Source organism: Humulus lupulus, chromosome 5 (assembly GCF_963169125.1).
Source record: "Humulus lupulus chromosome 5, drHumLupu1.1, whole genome shotgun sequence".
Classification (NCBI taxonomy): domain Eukaryota; kingdom Viridiplantae; phylum Streptophyta; class Magnoliopsida; order Rosales; family Cannabaceae; genus Humulus; species Humulus lupulus.
Genome location: NC_084797.1, coordinates 10,773,983 through 10,794,527, shown reverse-complemented (window position 1 = coordinate 10,794,527; position 20,545 = coordinate 10,773,983). Strand labels below are relative to the sequence as shown.

The 20,545-nt window shown below is 30.6% G+C and overlaps 2 protein-coding genes across 2 annotated transcripts; both read left to right on the top strand.

Annotated features, from left to right (window-relative positions):
* Positions 1 to 487: 487 nt before the first annotated feature.
* LOC133834420 (metal-nicotianamine transporter YSL3-like) lies at positions 488 to 4,011 on the top strand. The gene is made up of 8 exons (XM_062264029.1): positions 488 to 721; positions 801 to 1,181; positions 1,268 to 1,440; positions 1,540 to 1,637; positions 1,735 to 1,869; positions 1,974 to 2,163; positions 2,252 to 2,366; positions 2,752 to 4,011. The coding sequence occupies exons 2-8, from the start codon at positions 818 to 820 to the stop codon at positions 3,678 to 3,680; spliced, it is 2,004 nt and encodes a 667-aa protein (XP_062120013.1). The 5' UTR covers positions 488 to 721; positions 801 to 817; the 3' UTR covers positions 3,681 to 4,011.
* An 8,247-nt stretch (positions 4,012 to 12,258) lies between these two features.
* On the top strand, positions 12,259 to 16,872 carry LOC133834419 (metal-nicotianamine transporter YSL3-like). The gene is made up of 8 exons (XM_062264028.1): positions 12,259 to 12,749; positions 12,829 to 13,215; positions 13,301 to 13,473; positions 14,011 to 14,108; positions 14,209 to 14,343; positions 14,449 to 14,638; positions 14,727 to 14,841; positions 15,589 to 16,872. Exons 2-8 carry the CDS (start codon positions 12,846 to 12,848, stop codon positions 16,515 to 16,517), a joined length of 2,010 nt encoding a protein of 669 aa, XP_062120012.1. The 5' UTR covers positions 12,259 to 12,749; positions 12,829 to 12,845; the 3' UTR covers positions 16,518 to 16,872.
* The last annotated feature ends 3,673 nt before the right edge of the window (positions 16,873 to 20,545 follow it).

Here is a 20,545-nt window from a genome sequence, read left to right as displayed (position 1 = left end):
AAGAGTGGAAGAGAAAATAGATTAAACAAAAAAAATCTTAAAAAATTACCAAATTACCCTACTTATAATTATTAAAATTAAAATTATATAAATAAAATAGTATTTTCATAACACAATTTTTTTTTTCCCTTCTTATTTACCAAACAACATAGAAGAAAAACATTTTCTTTTCTATCCTTTACTTTATATTTTATTTGTTTCCATATTTTTCTACCTCTCTTCACTTCTTTCATCTCTACCAAATATAGTATTAGCTCAAAGTTGGAAGGATAAAAAAAATTAAAATTATTATTTTATTCTTGTAATATAAATATTTATTATTTTTGCTAATGGGTAAGTATGATATTTACACACTTTTTTTTAATCTTTTTTTTTTTGGGATAACTCCGTGATTGAATTTTTAAGCTTCGAGAAACAAGGACGAGAAAGTCTCCCACCATCTCTGGTCAGTGCTTCTTACCTAAATTCAACCTCCCCTCCCACAAGTCCATATTAGTCAAATTTCCCATATAAAGTCGCCACAAATAATAATAACAAAAATAATAGTCCAAATTGACTCCTGACAAGGTTTGACGAGTGAAAGTGACTCTGGGGATTTGGTCTGTGTTGTTCATCTCTCTGTCTTTGGGGTTCTGGGTGTGTTATTGAGAAAATGTTATAAATACCCATTTCGAGTTTTGATCTTTTTCAGTCAAGTTTCGAAGAAAATATCAAGATTGAGGTAAGATCATATCTGGGTTTTGTTTACACTTGACTAAAGTTCAGACCTTGGGTTCACTTTGATTCAATTTGTTTACCAGGTTGTGTAAATTTTATAATGGAGAATCGGACTAAGGAAGGGTTAGAGATTGAGAAATTTAAGGAGGAGGATATGGAAGGGGTTGGACATGAGCCAGAGGATTTGAATAGAATTGCACCATGGACCAAACAGATCACCCTTCGTGGGCTCGTGGCCAGCATAGTGATTGGAATCATTTACAGCGTCATAATAATGAAGCTCAAACTCACCATTGGTTTGGTCCCAAATCTCAATGTCTCAGCTGCTCTTCTTGCATTTGTTTTCGTGAAGACATGGACTAAGTTGCTTAGCAAGGCGGGAATTGCGTCATCTCCTTTCACTAGACAAGAGAATACTATAATCCAAACATGTGCAGTTGCATGCTATGGTATTGTTGTTGGAGGTTAGTAAATAACACCGAGTATGTTTGTTATGCTTTCTTTCTTTTAGTCTTGGGTTTTTTATTGTTGGTTTTGGGGTGAACTGCAGGTGGGTTTGGATCGTATCTGTTGGGTTTGAACAAGAAAACGTATGAACAAGCAGGAGTTGATACAGAAGGAAACACTCCTGGAAGTACTAAAGAGCCTGGTATTGGTTGGATGATTGGTTTTCTCTTTGTTATTTGTTTTGTTGGGCTATTAGCTTTGGTGCCTCTCAGAAAGGTCTTGTAGTTAACTATAGCTCTCTTTTATGTCTTTCTTTTTTTACCTCTCTCTCCAAATTCATTCACTGATGAAGTTATGTTCTGATTTTCTCTGCAGGTTATGATTATAGACTACAAACTATCTTATCCAAGTGGAACTGCTACCGCTGTTCTTATCAATGGTTTTCACACACCTAAAGGAGACAAAATGGCTAAGTAAGCAATGAGTTTGTTTTTCAATCTTTCTCTTGATATTAAACCAAACGGAATCGAGTATGGAAGAAGTCTAACAAATTGAGGCTCTTTTTTGAAGAAAACAGGTTCATGGGTTCATGAGATTCTTCTCCATTAGTTTCCTCTGGGGTTTCTTTCAGTGGTTTTATTCAGCTGGAGAGCAGTGTGGATTTTCTCAGTTCCCAACATTTGGATTAAAAGCTTGGAAAAACTCGTAAGTGGTTTATTACATTTTAAAGACTCCACTATGATTTGCTTATGTTGTCGTCGTCGTCATCATCGTGATTGATTGAAAAAAATATCATTACTACTTTGCAGATTTTACTTTGATTTTAGTGCCACTTACGTTGGGGCAGGAATGATCTGTTCCCATCTAGTGAACTTGTCTTTGCTTCTTGGTGCTGTGCTCTCATGGGGTGTAATGTGGCCCTTGATAAAGGGTCTTAAAGGAGAGTGGTTCCCTCAAAATTTATCAGAAAGCAGCATGAAAAGTCTAAATGGTTACAAGGTCAGAAGATTTGAGCTCATTCCTCAACTGTGTATTGATCTTTTCATTGAATTTTTTCTTACATATTATTTCCTTTACTTAACTCCAGGTTTTCATTTCCATCGCTTTGATACTTGGAGATGGGCTCTATAACTTTCTCAAGATACTGTTTTTCACTGTTATAAGCGTCCATACCAAAATGAAGAACAAGACCCTGAAAACATGTAATTTGATATATCTTGATTTTCATTCATGCTGACTCTAAACGACTAACTAGTTACAGTGTCCCAATTCATAGTGTAAAAGGGATTGTTGTCATCTCCCCGTAATAGTGACTAGTGAGATACTTCAACCGTCCACTAATGGGATATTAGATAAAGGAAAATCAAGTAATTTTCTTGTTATTATTTCATGAAAAAGTAATCGATTGATTGGAGATCCAGAAAAAAGTAAAAAAGGGTTTCTTTCCTCTCTATTGTTTATATATAAAAAAAAAATCGAACATAGGAATATTTACAATATTTTGTTTGATTGAAAAAGTTCACTATTTTTGCCTAAATATTTTTAAACTAATAGTGACTTTACTGATATAGTTATCTTTCATTGCAGCTTTAAACAATCAAAATGAGACCCTTGATGATCTTAAAAGAAATGAGTTGTTTGTAAGAGACAGCATTCCTCTTTGGATGGCATGCGTTGGTTATTCTTTCTTTGCCCTCATTTCCATCATTGTTATCCCAAAAATGTTCCCTGAGCTCAAATGGTACTATGTGGTTATTGCCTATATTCTTGCACCTGCTCTGAGCTTCTGCAATGCTTATGGTGCTGGTTTAACAGACATGAACATGTCATTTAATTATGGTAAAGTGGCTCTTTTTGTTCTTGCTAGTCTGGCTGGAAAAGAAAATGGTGTGGTTGCAGGGCTTGTTGGTTGTGGTCTGATCAAGTCCATTGTGTCCATGTCATCGGATTTGATGCAAGATTTCAAGACCGGTCATCTCACTCTCACGTCTCCACGATCCATGCTTGTGAGCCAGGCTATCGGAACAGCAATAGGCTGTGTGGTGGCGCCTGTCACATTCTTCCTTTTCTACAAGGCCTTTAATGTAGGCGACCCGGATGGCGAATACAAAGCGCCATATGCTATAATCTATAGAAACATGGCAATTCTCGGTGTTCAAGGCTTTTCGGCATTGCCACAGCATTGCTTGCAACTCTGTTTTGGCTTCTTCGCATTCGCCATTGGAGCCAACCTTCTGAGAGATCTTTCGCCTAAGAATGTTGGTAAATGGGTTCCCCTTCCAATGGCCATGGCTGTTCCTTTCTTGGTTGGTGCTTACTTTGCCATTGACATGTGTGTGGGAAGTTTGGTTGTTTTTGTGTGGCAGAAGCTGGATAATAAGAATTCTGCTCTGATGATTCCTGCTGTTGCTTCTGGTTTGATTTGTGGAGATGGTTTGTGGATTCTTCCCTCATCAATACTTGCTTTGGCCAAGATTCGTCCTCCAATATGCATGCGCTTCTTGACACCGAACTAAAAGAGAACTAGAATTATACTTAAATACTAGAATATCTTAAAGCTTAGTAGAGTTATGCTCCTTCCGACTCAGGAGAGTAGCTTGAATGGTCTGGTCTGGCATGTGGTTCGAGTCTCTCCTGAAAATCTACGTAGTTTTGATGAAGTCATATATATTCACTGACTTGCATAATAGTAGGGTCCAATAGTAATGCATATTAGAGCTCCACCAGCGAAAGAGAAGGCTCAAAATGTAAACAATATCGAGTAAAGTTGTAATGAGATTAATTAGATCAATAAAACCCTACATCTTGGTATAATGGTCCTTGTATTGTCGGGAATATGCCATTTTAGTCCCTGTGTTTTTACAAAATACTAGAGATGCATTTTAGTTTTCATATACAAGCTACAAGGGATGTCTGGATTTTTTTTTTAGTTAAATTTATTTTTTTAAAGACTTTTTTACCCTCCCCTATTTATTTTATCTATAATAAAAATTAATTTTAATTATTTTAATAAATTAATAATAATACTTAAACTTTGTCTTTAATAACATATAAACTTAAAGACATAATAAAAAAAATAAAAAATGAGAATAAAATAAATACTCAAAACAAATTAAATCAAGTATTACATTTTATTATTATTTAATATTTTATTTTAACTTAAATAAATTTATAGTAATTGTTGTCTGTGTTTTTACCATTAGACATGTGGCAATCAGGAGTAATTAATGACAAGACTAGTCATGAGGTTCTCGGAGTGTGAACTCTTCCAAGAATCTCAAACTGGCCAAGACGTGGATGTCTCCAAGCGAGGCCACGCCCCGAGGTCTGTCCTCGGGGCGAGGATGTTTCTATGTGAGGCCACGTCTCGAGAAGCTCTCTTCACTCGCCCATCTCCTAGGTCTAGGATACTGGTCCTCGGACCTGAAGTAGCTGTCAGTTGTCAGTCACTATAAGTATGGGCCACCAGAAGATCATCTGACAACTTTTGGTGAGCCTCGATTAGTGGTGTCGAGTTCGTACCATCGACAATCAGCATTTCCCATAACACCGCCTGACATGGGCCAACGTGTGCCACACCCTGACAGTCAAAGACATGTTCCCCATAAAGTTGGTGTGCATCTTTCTACAATGGGCCCCATGCAATCCGCCTGGGCCATAGTCTCTATTTAGTGCATCCATTTTTGTATTAATTCATCATTAATACAACAGAATGGGGGATTTGTATTAATGATAGATGATTAACATTAATGACTCAAGCCTCAATAAATAGGACTGGGGTATCTTCTTGTAAAGGGTTTGGATTTTTAGAGAGAGAAACTCTGTAACTCAGTGCAACATATACGCTGCCTGAGAACCACCAGTTAAGCTTGATCAAACAAGCTTCAAGCTTACTAAATATCAGAGACTCGTGGACTATGACTCTTTTATAGCCTGAACCACGTAAAATCATTGTGTTCTTTTCCATTATTTTCTTTAAACTCTCGGATTAGGTTAATAGTGAAAAATGCAATCAACAATATTATTATTTATTTAAAGTATATAAATTTATTTAAGTCTTTTGTAATAATTAAAAAATATACATTTAAATTTTTTTTTGGGGGGGGGGGGGGGAGATTACGTGGAAAGGTTCATTTTCACCCTACCCGTACAACATACTTTTTATATGGATACATGATGGTGTTTTTACCACAAGTTTTTTTTCTTCACGATGATGATCATTGTATAACAAACATCCTCGAGGTTTTTTAGGAAATTCTGAATAGTTAAAGTATTGAAAACAAAGTTCAAACAATTTATTTTATGTGTGCTTTTATTTATTATTATACGCTTTGTGAGGTTTTTTTTTATAAAAATTGTAAATCATGTATAAGAAAATTTAAGTTTTGTGTAACGGCTATTCTGGCCATTACACGTTTGGGCTCTTCATTTTTTTAAAATTAACTTTTAAACCTCTTGTTTTACCAAAAGGTTAAAAATAGGAATAGAAAATTGATTATTTGAATACTGTATTTTGGTCGATTACTCGTTATGACCCTTTATTTTTAAAAATTCTTTATAAAAAGTAAATTATTATGTTATTTGCCAAGGTTCACACCATTTTGAACCTTATATTTTATCAATTACACGTTTGGACTCTTTATTTTTAAAAATTAATTTGTGGACCTTGTGCTTTGTCAAAAGGTTAAAATATAGGAAAATATAGATAAAATATTTGAACTACATGTATTTTAGTCGATTACCCGTTTGGATCATTTATTGTTAAAAACTAACATTTGGACCTCGTGTTTTGTCAAAAAGTTAAAAATATAAATTGATAGATTATTTATTATTATTATTATATAGAGATATTTTTAATTGACATCTATTATAATTATTATTAAAATAAAATTGATATAAAAAAAAAGTGAAAATGGATTTAAATTTAAAATCAATTAATTAAAACTTATTTAAATTTAAGTTATATTAAATAAAATAATATATATAATATTTTAGTAATTTTCAATAGTGATATTCCACATAGATGTTATCTTATAAAATAATATATTTGAATTTTTATTTAATTATTAATTAATAACCATGAATAAGTTTTTTTATTTGCTTAATTTTTATATTTTTCTGCTTAATTATTAATTAATAATCATAAATTTTAAAAATTAGAATAATAAAATATTCTTTAAGTTTTTTTAATTTTTTAAAATTAGATATATATTTTTATTTTTCTTTAATTATTAATTAATCATAAATACATTTTAAAATTTTTTATAAGAAAAAATAGATATTTTTATTTTTTTAATTATTAATTAATAATAATAAATTAAAAAAATGCACTTTACATTTTTTTTTAAATTTGATAGATATTTTGTTCCATTAATTATTAATTAAAAATCATAAATTTCAAAAAGAAGAATAAAAAATGTGAAAAAATAAGATAGATATTTTTGCTTTTTCCATTGATTATTAATTAATAATCATAAATTTCAAAAAGAAGAATAAAAAATGTGAAAAATATGATAAAATAAAAAGAGTGTTTTAAAGCAATTTTAGAGTGTCACATAATTTCTTTGAAGCTCTCATTTATATAAATACTAGATACTAGGATCGCGCTTTGCGCAATCGTTAAGATTTTTTTTTTAAATTATTTAAGTCTAAAGAATTTTTATATTTTATTTAATGATATTTGACAATAAAATAGTAATAAGTACAACATTACAAATGTGATCACTCTCTCTAACACTTCTATGAAGTATAGAAAACTATTGTATCAAAATTTTATCGAAACTCTATTATATTTTAGAGTAAGTAGGATTTTTGCTCCTCAAACTATTACTACTATCAAATTGTGTCCCCAAAATTTTTTAACTGTTAAAAATTCCCCCTGACTATTACAACTACCTTAAATTACCTGTCCAAAATTCAAAGGATATGATTTGATAGTAATAATAGTTCGTGGGGGCACAACTCTATAATTGAATAATAATTTAGGGGGCACAACTCTGCAGTAATGATACTTCAGGAGGTGCAAAAATATTACGTGTCAATTCTTTAGCACGTCATGTCAACTCTTTTGGACTGGGGGCATGATATATATAGTTCTAGGAGAACTTTTAGCAACAATAAAAATTCAGGGAGAACAATTCAGTAGTGGTTATAGTTTGAGAGGCAAAAATCATATTTATTCTTTTTATATAATTAACTTATAAGTATATACATAAGAATGATAATAGTTTTCAGACTCATTCAATTGCGTTTCATACCTCCATTTTTTCTTATAATTCCTCTAATAATAAAACCGAACAAACAATTTACTAAATCTACTAAATTAATTTCATTCAAATACTATAAAATAAAAATTGTATTAGGGTCTCATCTTATAATACTTAAGGTGTTAACAAAATTACTTTAGTGAAATTTAATTGTCTTAATTCCCGGACAATTGCGCCAAAAATTCGAGGGTACCAACGGGTATCATCTCCACTAGAACAACATTTTCTTTCATACCTTTAAACTAATCAATACGACTGCATAAAGCAATTTTTGCTCAAATAAGAGCGGTTTCTTGAAAACTCCCATTACAAGAAAATCATTATCAAGAGGTCCTTTATAATTACAACAACAACAAAAAATAAACAATTTTTTTTAATATGCTGATAGATATTCCTATCAACAATTATCGAGTAGAAGAGAATATTATAAATATAAAGACAAATTCTAATATAATTTTTTTTAAATAATCATGATAGAAAATTTCATATCAATTAAATATAAATTAAAATATTTAAATAAGATATTTAGTCATAACTAATTTTCTAATAATTATAATAATAAATCATCATATATAAAAAATGTGAAAAAATTAGATAAATATTTTTGTTTTTTATTAATTATTAATTAATAATCATAAATTTAAAAAAGAAGAATAAAAAATGTGAAAAAATGATAAAATAGAAATAGTGCTTTGAAGCAATTTTAGAGTGCTACATCATGTCTTTGGAGCTCTCTTTTATATAAATACTAGAAAATATAACCATGCTTCGTGTAGTATTTTGTAATGGTTATTTTTGTCGATTACCCTTTATTTATAAAAATTAACTTTTAGACATCGTGTTTTGTCAAAAGATTAAAAATAGGAATAGATATATTAATTATTTGAACACTCTATTTCAACCAATTACCTATTTTGACCTTTTATTCATAAAAATTAACCTTTGGACTATCTATGTAATCAAAAGGTACCTTTGGACTATCTATGTAACCGGTTAAAAATTATTTATAAAAAATAAATTATATATAATCTATGTTGTGTAAGAATTCACACAATTTTGAACCTTCTATTTTAGCTGATTATTCGTTTGGACTCTTTATTTTAAAAAAATTAACTTTTAGACATCGTGTTTTATCAAAATATTAAAAAAATGTATATATAGATAGATTATTTGAATCACATGTATTTTGATTGATTACTTATTTGGATCATTTTATTTTTAAAATAGTAAATAAATTATTATAATTTTTTATTTTAAAGAATTAACTTTTGTACCTCGTGCTTTGACAAAAGTTTAAAAATAGGTGTATATAGATAGATTATTTGAACCACATGTATTTTGATCAATTACTTATTTTGACCATTTATTTTTAAGATGGTAAAATAAATTATTATAAATTTGTTTTATTTTAAAAATATTAAGTTTTGGACCTCGTGTTTTGTCAAAACGTTACAAATATGTATACATAGATAGATTATTTGAACCACATATATTTTGGTCATTACTTATTTGGACCCTTTATTATTAAAATATAAAATAAATTATTAAATATTTTTCGAACACAGAGTTAGTACTAAATTTTTGGAAATAATATTTGACTAAAATAGAATGGATCAGAATATATTTTCTTTTATATAATTGTGTTGTACTTTTATTTTTAAGTAAATTTAAATATATATATATATATATTTCTATATGCCTATTATTATATATAGATATATATTTAGAAACTAAAATAAATAAAATAAAATAAAAAAGTAGAATAACAATATATTTTTTAGAAATGTTGATTAAAGAAGTGAGAAAAAAAAATAGATAGAGTGATTTAGAATAATTTTAGAGTGTCACATCATCTCCTTGGTGCTCTCATTTATATAAATACTAGATACAAGCAACGTGCAATATGCGCGTTTGGTTAGTTTTATTTATAGAATTTATTAATTGTTTTTATTAAATTTATATTAATGTCATACAAATTTCAAATAATTATCATATTTTAATTAAATAGTTTATTTATTTTTGTTTAAATTTATGTTTGTTCTAGTTTTTGAATTTGAGAGTGATAAGAAAATATTATATATTATATGTTTAATATAATATATAAATATTATAAGTGGATTTTAAATTTAAGTTTCTTGCTAGTTTTTTTTTTAAAACAATTTGTTGCTAATTAACAGTAAATTATATTATATGTTTAATATGATATTATTCTAATAAATGAATTTAAGTTTAATTAAATTTTATTTAAGTTATAAAACATATGATTTTATTATTTTTAAATAATTATCATTGTAAAATATCTCAAAAATATCATATTTTAATTTTTTAATTATTTATTTTATTTTATTTAAGTTAAAGTTTTTACAAACTACCGTTGAATATAAGAATATTCTGTTAAATATAAAAATATTATATTAAAGTTAACATTAAAACAATAAAAAAAATGTTAAAACTAAGAATTTTCATTATCTACACACTTATTATATAGAAGATATATAATTTAGAAACTAAAATAAAATAAAATAGAAAAGTAAAATAAAAATATATTTTTTTTAGAAATGTTGAATAAAAAAATAAGAATAAACAATAAAATAGATAGAGTGATTTAAATCAATTTTAGAGTGTCACATTATTTCTTTGATGCTCTCATTTATATAAATATAGACATATAAGTGAGGAGTTAAAATGTTTTTTAAAAAATAACTTTGACTAAAAATAAGTGTAGGGTACCATTTTAGCATGAACAACAAAACATAAGTACAATTTGATATTTATGAAAATTAGGAGGCATTTTGGTATTTTGCAAAAACTTAAGTACCAAAATATTTTCCCTAAATTGTCAATGAAGTTTTTTTTTCCAGCAGCACTGGTGTCACGGAAAACAAGTGAGAGATAAGTGAGTGGATTCAATGAAAGGAAGAAAGCCTCTAAGATTAAGTCATGGTTGCAGGTTGAACATAGTTACACATTTATTGAAACTCACACACCAAGAGAAAAACATTTAAGTCCATTTCCTTATCATGAGTCAGTGTTTTAAATATCTTTTGAGTATAAATATCTGAACAGAATGATTGAGCCACACTCCCCATTATTCCCATCTAATAACACTTAGGCATAGTTTGTACTAGAAATTCACTTATCGTTAGGGTTCTTTAAGGTTTATACATTTTTAGATTGTATATTTTGTCTCATTACTTATTTGAATCCTGTATTTTGATAAATTATTTTTTGGACCCTGCATTTTGTAAAATAGTTCAAATAGGCCCCTAAACCTGATTTTGATAAATAAAAAATTGAGTATAACAACACAATTCTTAGGCAGAATAACTGTATTTTTTTCTGAGTTGTTAGTTTGATAAATTATTTGTGATTTTAGTTCAAAAACTTTGATCAAAATCAGGTTTAAGAGTCTATTTGAACTATTTTAGAAAACACAGGGTCCAAAAAATAATTTATCAAAACACAAGGTTCAAACAGGTAATGAAACAAAACACATGGTCTAAAAAAGTATAAACTCTTCTTTTAATCCTAATAGCAATGCAGCATCATGAAATGAATCAATAGTTTTTACTTTATGATCGCAAGCAAAATTACTTAGTTACAATTCTTGCACTTAAATACTTATGTAAAAATTTTGATGACAAAATTACTTAAGTAGTTATAATTCTTGCAGTTAAAATTTTAATGGCAAAACTACTTAAGTAGCGGATTTTCTTACACTTAACTCATTGTCTTTAAGTCAACTATTAAAACCAACTCTATGGGACACATGACAGCCTCTAATTCATCTATTTTTTAATTTTAAAATTAGTTAAAAATTCAAGAAAAAAAATAAAAAAATTAATTCTTAAAAAAATAAATAATTTATGAAAATTAAAATATGTATTTCAAAAACTAAAAAAATAACATTAATTTAATGAAAAATCTAAATAAAAATCATAAAAAATTCATTTTTAATCAATATGAATTAGATTATATTTATATTTTAATCAAAATCAAGATGAAATAGTTGGCTAGCTATGGAGGCTCTTACTAGTCATAAAAAATAAAAGTTAAATTTATTTTTTTGACAAATAAGATTTTGCCTCTCGAATTATGATATTGTAGATTCTTGCCATCAAATTTTTTGGTTGGATGAAATACATTTTATCCAAAAATTGTAATAGTTAGTTGACGTGACAAATAAACATAATTTTTTCTTCAAACTATTACATTTGCCCTTATTTTTTTCTTGGAAAAATGCCCTTTAACAATAAAAATTGTTGAAAATAATTAAAACATTATTTTATTAAAAACTAAAATTAATAAAAATTAAAACAAAAAAAAATTATATTTTAATTAAATTAAAATTAAAAAAATCTAAATTTTTTTATTTATTTATGCACATATTCAATATGTAAAACTAATATGATAAAAAAAAATTATGTTTAAAGTAAAAATATGATTAATTCAGAAACCGTAAATTGTTTTTTAATTTTAAGAAACTGAATATATAATTAGTAGATAATATGAAAATATAAAAAAAATGATAGATTTTCACGTTCTTTGTTTTATAACTTAAGTTAGAATCAACATTTTGATTTACAATTTAAAAACAAATAACTAATCAAATAATCACGCATGCTCTACCATCAAACCCCGAGCCACTACATTCTCAATATGCGAAATGTACGGACGAGAAACTATTTTTTGTCTTTTTTTTTTTCATTTAAAAAGAATAACTTTTTTCTTTTTTCTTTAGCTATTAAAAAATTGCTCTAACGAAATAAACTACCTCTAAAAGAAGACTAACTTCTGAATCCACCTTCATTATTATACTAACAATTGACTAAATATTCACGATGCAACGATAGAGAACCAGAGAGATGGTCGCACCGGCATAAAATCCAGAGTAAACTTTCAAGCAAACAACAAGGCCACAGTCCACGACCAGTAACCACAAGCTCCCAAGCAGAAGAACAACACCCAAAATCTCGGCAAAATATGTATATTCCTCTCAAAAACGAAGAGTAAGGCCTACATTTTCTATAGTACAAAGGGAATTTTCGGAGTCAATGAAGATCTTTGAATGCATCTAATCGCCACGTATAGTAATAATGATAAAAAGAACACTACAAAATTGATTCCTGACGAGGTTTGACGAGTGACAGAGAGCCAAAGAAGAATACTTCTTCTTCTTCCTGGGGATTTGGTCTGTGTGTGCTGTTCATTTCTTTGTGTCTTTTGGGTTCTGGGAGTGTTATTGAGAAAAGGCTATAGATACCCATTTCGAGTTTTGATATTTTTCAGTCAAGTTTGGAAGAAAATAGCAAGATTGAGGTAAGATCGTATCTGAATTTTGTTTACACTTGTCTAAAGTTCAGACCTTTGGTTGATTTTGATTTAATTTTATGACCAGATTGTAGAAATTTTATAATGGAGAATGGGAGATACCATAAGGAAGGGTTGGAGATTGAGAAATTTAAGAGAGAGCATATGGAAGGGGCTGGACATGAGCTAGAGGATTTGAATAGAATTGCACCGTGGACCAAACAGATCACCCTTCGTGGGCTCGTGGCCAGCGTAGTGATTGGAATCATTTACAGTGTCATTGTAATGAAGCTTAATCTCACCACTGGTTTGGTCCCAAATCTCAATGTCTCAGCTGCTCTTCTTGCTTTTGTGTCCGTACGGGCATGGACTAAGCTGCTCAGCAAGTTTGGAATTGTGTCATCTCCTTTCACTAGGCAAGAGAATACCACTATCCAAACTTGTGCAGTTGCATGTTATAGTATAGCTGTTGGAGGTTAGAAAATAACCCCAAGTGTGTTTATTATGTTTTCTTTCTTTTAGTCTTGGGTTCTTATTGTCATTTTTGGGGTAAACTGCAGGTGGGTTTGGGTCGTATCTGTTGGGTTTGAACCTGAAAACGTATGAACAAGCAGGAGTTGATACAGAAGGCAATACTCCTGGGAGTACTAAAGAGCCTGGTATTGGTTGGATGACTGGTTTTCTCTTTGCTACTTGTTTTGTTGGGCTATTAGCCTTGGTTCCTCTTAGAAAGGTCTCGAAGCATTTTATTTAGAGCATTGAAATGAATATATATAGTTGAAACATACCTGACATTGAGTCTCCAATGTTCATCCTTGAATCTCTCACGATCTACACAAAACAATATTAGAAAAGCAATGCAAGAGAGATCTTATGGAGAGCAACCCTTACCAAACCATATGCCACTATATGTTTTCCAACAACATATATGTTCAATATATATGTCTCATATGCCTTATTACCCTAAGGGGTATATTGGGCTTATTGGGCTTATATTATAAGATATGGTAGACTATGATTTAATGGGCCAACCTATAGTGTTTAGGGTGCTACTATGTGCCTCAATTGCAATTAGATTAATATTAATCATCCCATTATGGTCTTTAACTATTCGTAGGCACTCTAGAAAATGATTGTGATAATAGAATTATGTTTGTAATTATATTTGTCCATATAAAATTCTAACATTGCTCTCTTTTGTTTCTTCTTTATTTTATTTTTTTCTCCAAATTCATTCACTGATGAAGTTATGTTCTGATTATTTCTGCAGATTATGATTATAGACTACAAACTATCTTATCCAAGTGGAACTGCTACTGCTGGTTTTATCAATGGTTTCCACACTACTAAAGAAGACAAAAATGCTAAGTAAGCAATGAGTTTTCTGAATCTTTCTCTTGATATTACACCAGACGGAATTGAGTATCAAACGAACTCAAACAAGTTGAGGCTTTTTTTTTTGTTGCAGAAAACGGGTTCATGGGTTCATGAGATTCTTCTCAATTAGTTTCCTATGGAGTTTCTTTCAGTGGTTTTATTCAGGTGGAGATCAATGTGGATTTACCCAGTTCCCAACTTTCGGATTACAAGCTTGGAAAAACTCGTAAGTTCTTTATTACATTTTAAAGACTCCGCTATGATTTGCTTATGTTGTCGTGGTCGTCATTATCATGATTTGATTGAGAAAAATATCATTACCACTTTGCAGATTTTACTTTGATTTTAGTGCCACTTACGTTGGGGCAGGAATGATCTGTTCCCATCTAGTGAACTTGTCTTTGCTTCTTGGTGCTGTGCTCTCATGGGGTGTAATGTGGCCCTTGATAAAGGGTCTTAAAGGAGAGTGGTTCCCTCAAAATTTATCAGAAAGCAGCATGAAAAGTCTAAATGGTTACAAGGTCAGAAGATTTGAGCTCATTCCTCAACTGTGTATTGATCTTTTCATTGAATTTTTTCTTACATATTATTTCCTTTACTTAACTCCAGGTTTTCATTTCCATCGCTTTGATACTTGGAGATGGGCTCTATAACTTTCTCAAGATACTGTTTTTCACTGTTAAAAGCGTCCATACCAAAATGAAGAACAAGACCCTGAAAACATGTAATTTGATATATCTTGATTTTCATTCATGCTGACTCTAAACGACTAACTAGTTACAGTGTCCAAAATCATAGTGTAAAAGGGATTGTTTGTTAGACCTCCTATGAGACTGACTGATTCCAGGTGGAACACGAGCCAGCTGATGTGTCAAAACCTTTTAACCTGATTGGTCCCTAAGTTGGGTCAACAAGTTGTTAACTCGGTTGTGCCTATAAATAGCTGGCAATACCATTGTATAGGTATCTGATATTTTTTTGTGAATTTGTGTAAAGAAAGTAACTATACTTGCTGGGAGATAACCAAACCGTCTCAAATAAGTTTGGAATTGTATTTTTCTCTTTGATAGCAATAAAGAAGATACCTGGCAGATTTTCTTCTCAAGCATTAGTCTTTCTGTGACTGGTATCATTGTTGTCATCCCACCATAATAGTGCAAAGCCAGACACTTCAACCATCCACTAAAGAGGATGATATAAAAGTCATTTTCTTGTTATTATTCCATGAAAAAGTAATTGATTGACAGAAGATCCAGAAAAAAGTTAAAAAGGTTTTCGTTCTTCTTTATTGTCCACATAGAAAATGTATAAATAATTTGATTAAAATAATTTTTTTGATTGTCTGTAGGCTTTTTACTTTTGACATAGGAATACAGGAATAATTGCAGTATTTGTTTGATTGAAAAAGTTCCTATATTATTGAAAGAGTTCACTATTTTTGCCTCACTGATATGACTATCTTCCATTGCAGCTTCAAATAATCAAAATGAAACCATGGATGATCTTACAAGAAATGAGTTGTTTGTAAGAGATAGCATTCCTCTTTGGATAGCATGCGTTGGTTATGCTTTCTTTGCCCTCATTTCCATCATTATTATCCCAATAATGTTCCCTGAGCTCAAATGGTACTATGTGGTTGTTGCCTATATGCTTGCACCTCCTCTGAGCTTCTGCAATGCTTATGGTGCTGGTTTAACAGACATGAGCATGGCATATAATTATGGTAAAGTGGCTCTTTTTGTTCTTGCTAGTCTGTCTGGAAAAGAAAATGGTGTGGTTGCAGGGCTTGTTGGTTGTGGTCTGATCAAGTCCATTGTGTCCATATCTTCCGATTTGATGCACGATTTCAAGACCGGTCATCTCACTCTCACGTCTCCACGATCCATGCTTGTGAGCCAGGCTATCGGAACAGCAATAGGCTGCGTGGTGGCACCTGTCACGTTCTTCCTTTTCTACAAGGCCTTTAATGTAGGTAACCCGAATGGCGAATACAAAGCGCCATATGCTATAATCTATAGAAACATGGCAATTCTAGGTGTTCAAGGCTTTTCTGCCTTGCCACAGCATTGCTTGCAACTCTGTTTTGGCTTCTTTGCATTCGCCATTGGAGCCAACCTTCTTAGAGATCTTTCGCCAAAGCATATCAGTAAATGGGTTCCCCTCCCAATGGCCATGGCTGTTCCTTTCTTGGTTGGGGCTTATTTTGCCATTGACATGTGTGTGGGTAGTTTGGTTGTTTTCGTGTGGCACAAGCTGAATGATGAGACTGCTGCTTTAATGATTCCTGCTGTTGCTTCTGGTTTGATCTGTGGAGATGGTTTGTGGATTCTTCCCTCATCAATACTTGCTTTGGCTAAGGTTCATCCTCCAAATTGCCTGCGCTTCTTGACAGCAAACTAAAAAAAAACTAGAATTGTACTTAACTACTAGAATAGATAAAGTTATGCTCTTTCCAACATAGGAGAGCACTTCAAGGTACCTACATAGTTATGACAAAGTCTTTTTTTTTTTTTTCCTGACAACACATAATAGTATAGGGATGTCAAAAAAAGCCAGTGGATCGGGGCGGGTCGGAGCCCCGACTTGATGGGGCGCGCTTGATCCGAATATAACCAGGGCAATAGCGGGTCGAGATCCGACACGACCCGCTAGCAATTGAAGCCGGTCGAGTGATCCGACCCGGTTGTTGTTGTTTTTTTTTTTTGTAATAAAGAATTTTTTTTTAAAAACTAATTGATACCACTATTTAGGGTGATGCACGATCCAAATATATATATATATAAATAAGATAGTATATTTAAGAGAGATAGAGGAGAAAATTGATGTTTTGCTTTAAAGTATATTAATTTTTTTTTATTTTAGTATGTAAGACTATTTATAAAAAAAATTAGGCAGCTCATTTATGTCTAGGATGGGAGATTATTTTGGCATTTATTTTTATATTGTAACATATTTTAAAAAATTAGTCTTTCTTTTATTAAAGAAAAAGAAAAAAAAACAATAAAACCTTACCGGGTCGAGTCTGACCCACTCCATCACATCCGGGGCAGGTCTGACGTGACCCACATCGAATGCGGTGGGTCGGATTGGGGCATAAGTTTAGCGGGTCGGGGCAAATCTTTAGCGGGGCAGGGCCGACCCGCCCCATATACATCCCTAAATAGTAGGTGCCAGGTGCCAATAGTAATGAATATTAGAGCTCAAGCAGCCAAAGAAAAGGGACTCAACTTACCAATTTGCATGAATGGAGATGAACATTGATCATCTTGGCAATAACAAAAGAGATCACAACATAGTCAGAGGTGGTGATTTAGACTAGGGTTATTCATATTCATAGTATAGTAGTATACTATAATTATTCAATGAATTTGGTATAGTGGTCCTAATATACCTCTCTTGTGATAACTCAACGCTTAGAAGGATGGTAACATCAGGACAGAATTGAAATCTAGAAGCTGATGTAGAATATTCTAGAATGGTATAATTAGTTAGGTTATTTCTATTATGTGATTTACCTAAAAAAATTAGTCTAGAATATTAGTTTGTTATTTTTTACAAAGGTTAAAGAAATTTATGAAGAGAATGTAATGACACATTATTATATATTTTTTAAATAGAACTTTGAGAGAGTTTCTCTCATTTGGGGATTTTCCTATTGTTTGTGATGGATTTGGTTGAGCACTGCTCACCCAATCTAATCAGCGTCCATGAAAAACTATAACATCAGAGTCAAGTAAATGAGTTTTATATATAAAGTCAATGAAGACAAGTGAGTGGATTCAATCAAACCATGAGTACTTCTATAACATTGCGACCACGTGAGAAAGAGATGTCTCGAAAAATTAGACAATAAAGCTTGTGTATTTATTAATGAGAAAATAAACCAAGAAAGTAGTATTAATTCTAATTGAAAAATGGTGTTCGGAATTGGAATAAATCAAGGGTTTATACTTTTTTGGACCCTGTGTTTTGTTAAATTACTTGTTTGGACTTTGTATTTTGACAAATTATTTTTTGGACCTTATATTTTGTAAAATGATTAAAATAGAACCCTAAACTCAATTTTGATGAAGAAAAAATTAAATATAACAACACAGTTTTTTAAGCAGAATGATTTTATTTTTGTTTTGAATTGTTAGTTTGGTAAATTATTTGTGATTTTAGTTGAGAAAACATTGACCAAAATCGATTTTAGGGTTCTATTTTAACCATTTTACAAAACATAGGGTCCAAAAAATAATTTGTCAAAACATAGGGTCCAAACAAATAATTGGACAACACAGGGTCCAAAAATATATAAACTCATAAATCAATGTAGAAATGAATGGGAATAAAAGAAAAAAGAATGAAAATCATCATTGGTATTATATTGTTTACTAAACTAACAAGAAAGAGAATTAGAATCATTTTATTTTGTTTATTGTTGTATCCAAAAAAAAATCAGAAGGAAAAAGATGTCGATTAGGTACACGTTAGAGATAAGTGAGGAGCCTTGATTTTTCTCAAGAAGTCATTGAGACTCAAGTCAAGCTGAAGCAGGACAAGTGTTCGTGCCAAATGAAGGACTTAGAAGAGATACAACTAGCCCTCACAACCTGTTAATGGTTAGTCATCTTCATACCATGAGAGCATGAATTTGTGATCTTCATCAGATTAAAATGTGAATCACCTCGAAAAGGGCAAATGCGTCCACCAAGATGCTTAAATTGGATCTCCCACGTTAGAAGGCAGACATTTTGGCAAAACGCCATCCATGAGAAGGACTTAGGTTGTCAACTTGTCCACGCATCCATTCCGCGATAAACAACAGAAGTCAAAGAAATATCAAATGAGGGGTGTTCATAATTTTTTGCAACCCGACATAAATGCAACTCGAAAAATCCAATCATTTTTCTAACTTGCCCAATTATTATATTGGGCGAGTTGGAAATTGATGCCAACTCGCTCATTGTAACCCAACCCGCTCAATTAAGCTTTTTATATAATTTTTTTAAAATTTTTAATAGATATATAATTTATATTTATAAATTAGTTTGTGAGAATTTTAGAGACTATTGTATCATTGGACTTTATATTTCATTGTGTGATGTTTAAATTTTATTTCAATTAGTACTTTAAAAAATTGCCCAAATAGATAAATACATAATGGGTTGAATTTTATCTTCAATTAATTTATGATATTATTTTTTATAATAAATGTAAACTATTTTATGGAAGAAATATATTTTTCTTTTTAAATTTATTTCCAAGTCTTTAAGTCATTCTTTAATATCTTCAAAGATACATTTGTAGTGAAGTTTGAACATTGAAATAATTTAATTAGAAATTTAGATTTATTGTTTAAAATAAATAAATAAAAAACTTGGGGGGTTAAATGGGTTAACTCGCCCAGACCGCTCTATACATTGGACGGGTTGAATACCAATCTTTGGTTAATTGGATAGGTTAGGTTTGACATTTGCCAACCTGATTTTAAGATTGGATAGGCGAAATTCCCTCCAAACTGACTGATCCGACCAACAAACACCCTTAGATCAAATATGTCCTCGCATGCAGCCTAAGCGAGAAAGATATCGCCCCAAAAGCATGAAACAAGAAGTCAAGAAGGAATCAGATTTCACGAATAAGATCCCGAAACAAAATGACACCTCATGACACAAAAAACCCTGGTGAGGAATTGCAAGCATCCCCGTAAGAATAAGAGAACAACAAGATCACAAAGATCCCACGACACTCAACCAAATCTCGAGAATAAGTCATTGACACACAACTTCCCAAATGCACAACTTCCCTAGGAGAACGCGTCTAGTTCGCAATTCTTCCCGAGAAACATGTCTCTGACTCGACACACTGCCCAAAACATTTATTATGCCTAGTAAATACTTAACTAAATGTATTTCATATTTATCTCATTAGTTGTTCATAGTAATTACATTAAATGTAATTAAAGTCATCTTCCCCCTATAAATAGGAGGAGAGGAAATGTTTCAAAACCATAAGAAAACTCTAGAAAGACCCAAATAGATAAATTATGGAGTTTTCACTCCAAGTTCTAAAAATCTCTCTTTATTCTCTCAAGAAATCTTCCTACTTCTCCCATAAACTTCCAAGACATAAAAATACATAATTGGCAAAATCGATCATCAACATTTACATAATCAAGAAAAATATTTGAAATGTCTTAATTTGACTAAATTTTCATTACTAAAAATATATATATTTTTATTTCTATTTATTAGAAAAATTAAATTATAAAAATGAATAAAATATTTCATTAATTATTATATATTAACGGTCATATATTTTTTAAAATCATAATACTATACTTACAAATATTACATATAAATACATTACTATTTTTAAAAAATATATATTATTTATCAAATGTTAGACAATATATTTGACTAATATAATATTACTAAGAAAAA

Excerpts from the sequence above, each read along its gene's own strand:
- LOC133834420 (XM_062264029.1), top strand. The coding sequence starts at position 818 with ATGGAGAATCGGACTAAGGAAGGGTTAGAGATTGAGAAATTTAAGGAG. Across the intron at positions 1,870-1,973 it reads TTAAAAGCTTGGAAAAACTC|ATTTTACTTTGATTTTAGTG; the intron begins GTAAGTGGTTTA and ends ACTACTTTGCAG. Across the intron at positions 2,164-2,251 it reads AAAGTCTAAATGGTTACAAG|GTTTTCATTTCCATCGCTTT; the intron begins GTCAGAAGATTT and ends ACTTAACTCCAG.
- LOC133834419 (XM_062264028.1), top strand. The coding sequence starts at position 12,846 with ATGGAGAATGGGAGATACCATAAGGAAGGGTTGGAGATTGAGAAATTT. Across the intron at positions 13,474-14,010 it reads CCTTGGTTCCTCTTAGAAAG|ATTATGATTATAGACTACAA; the intron begins GTCTCGAAGCAT and ends TTATTTCTGCAG. Across the intron at positions 14,109-14,208 it reads AAAGAAGACAAAAATGCTAA|AAAACGGGTTCATGGGTTCA; the intron begins GTAAGCAATGAG and ends TTTTTGTTGCAG.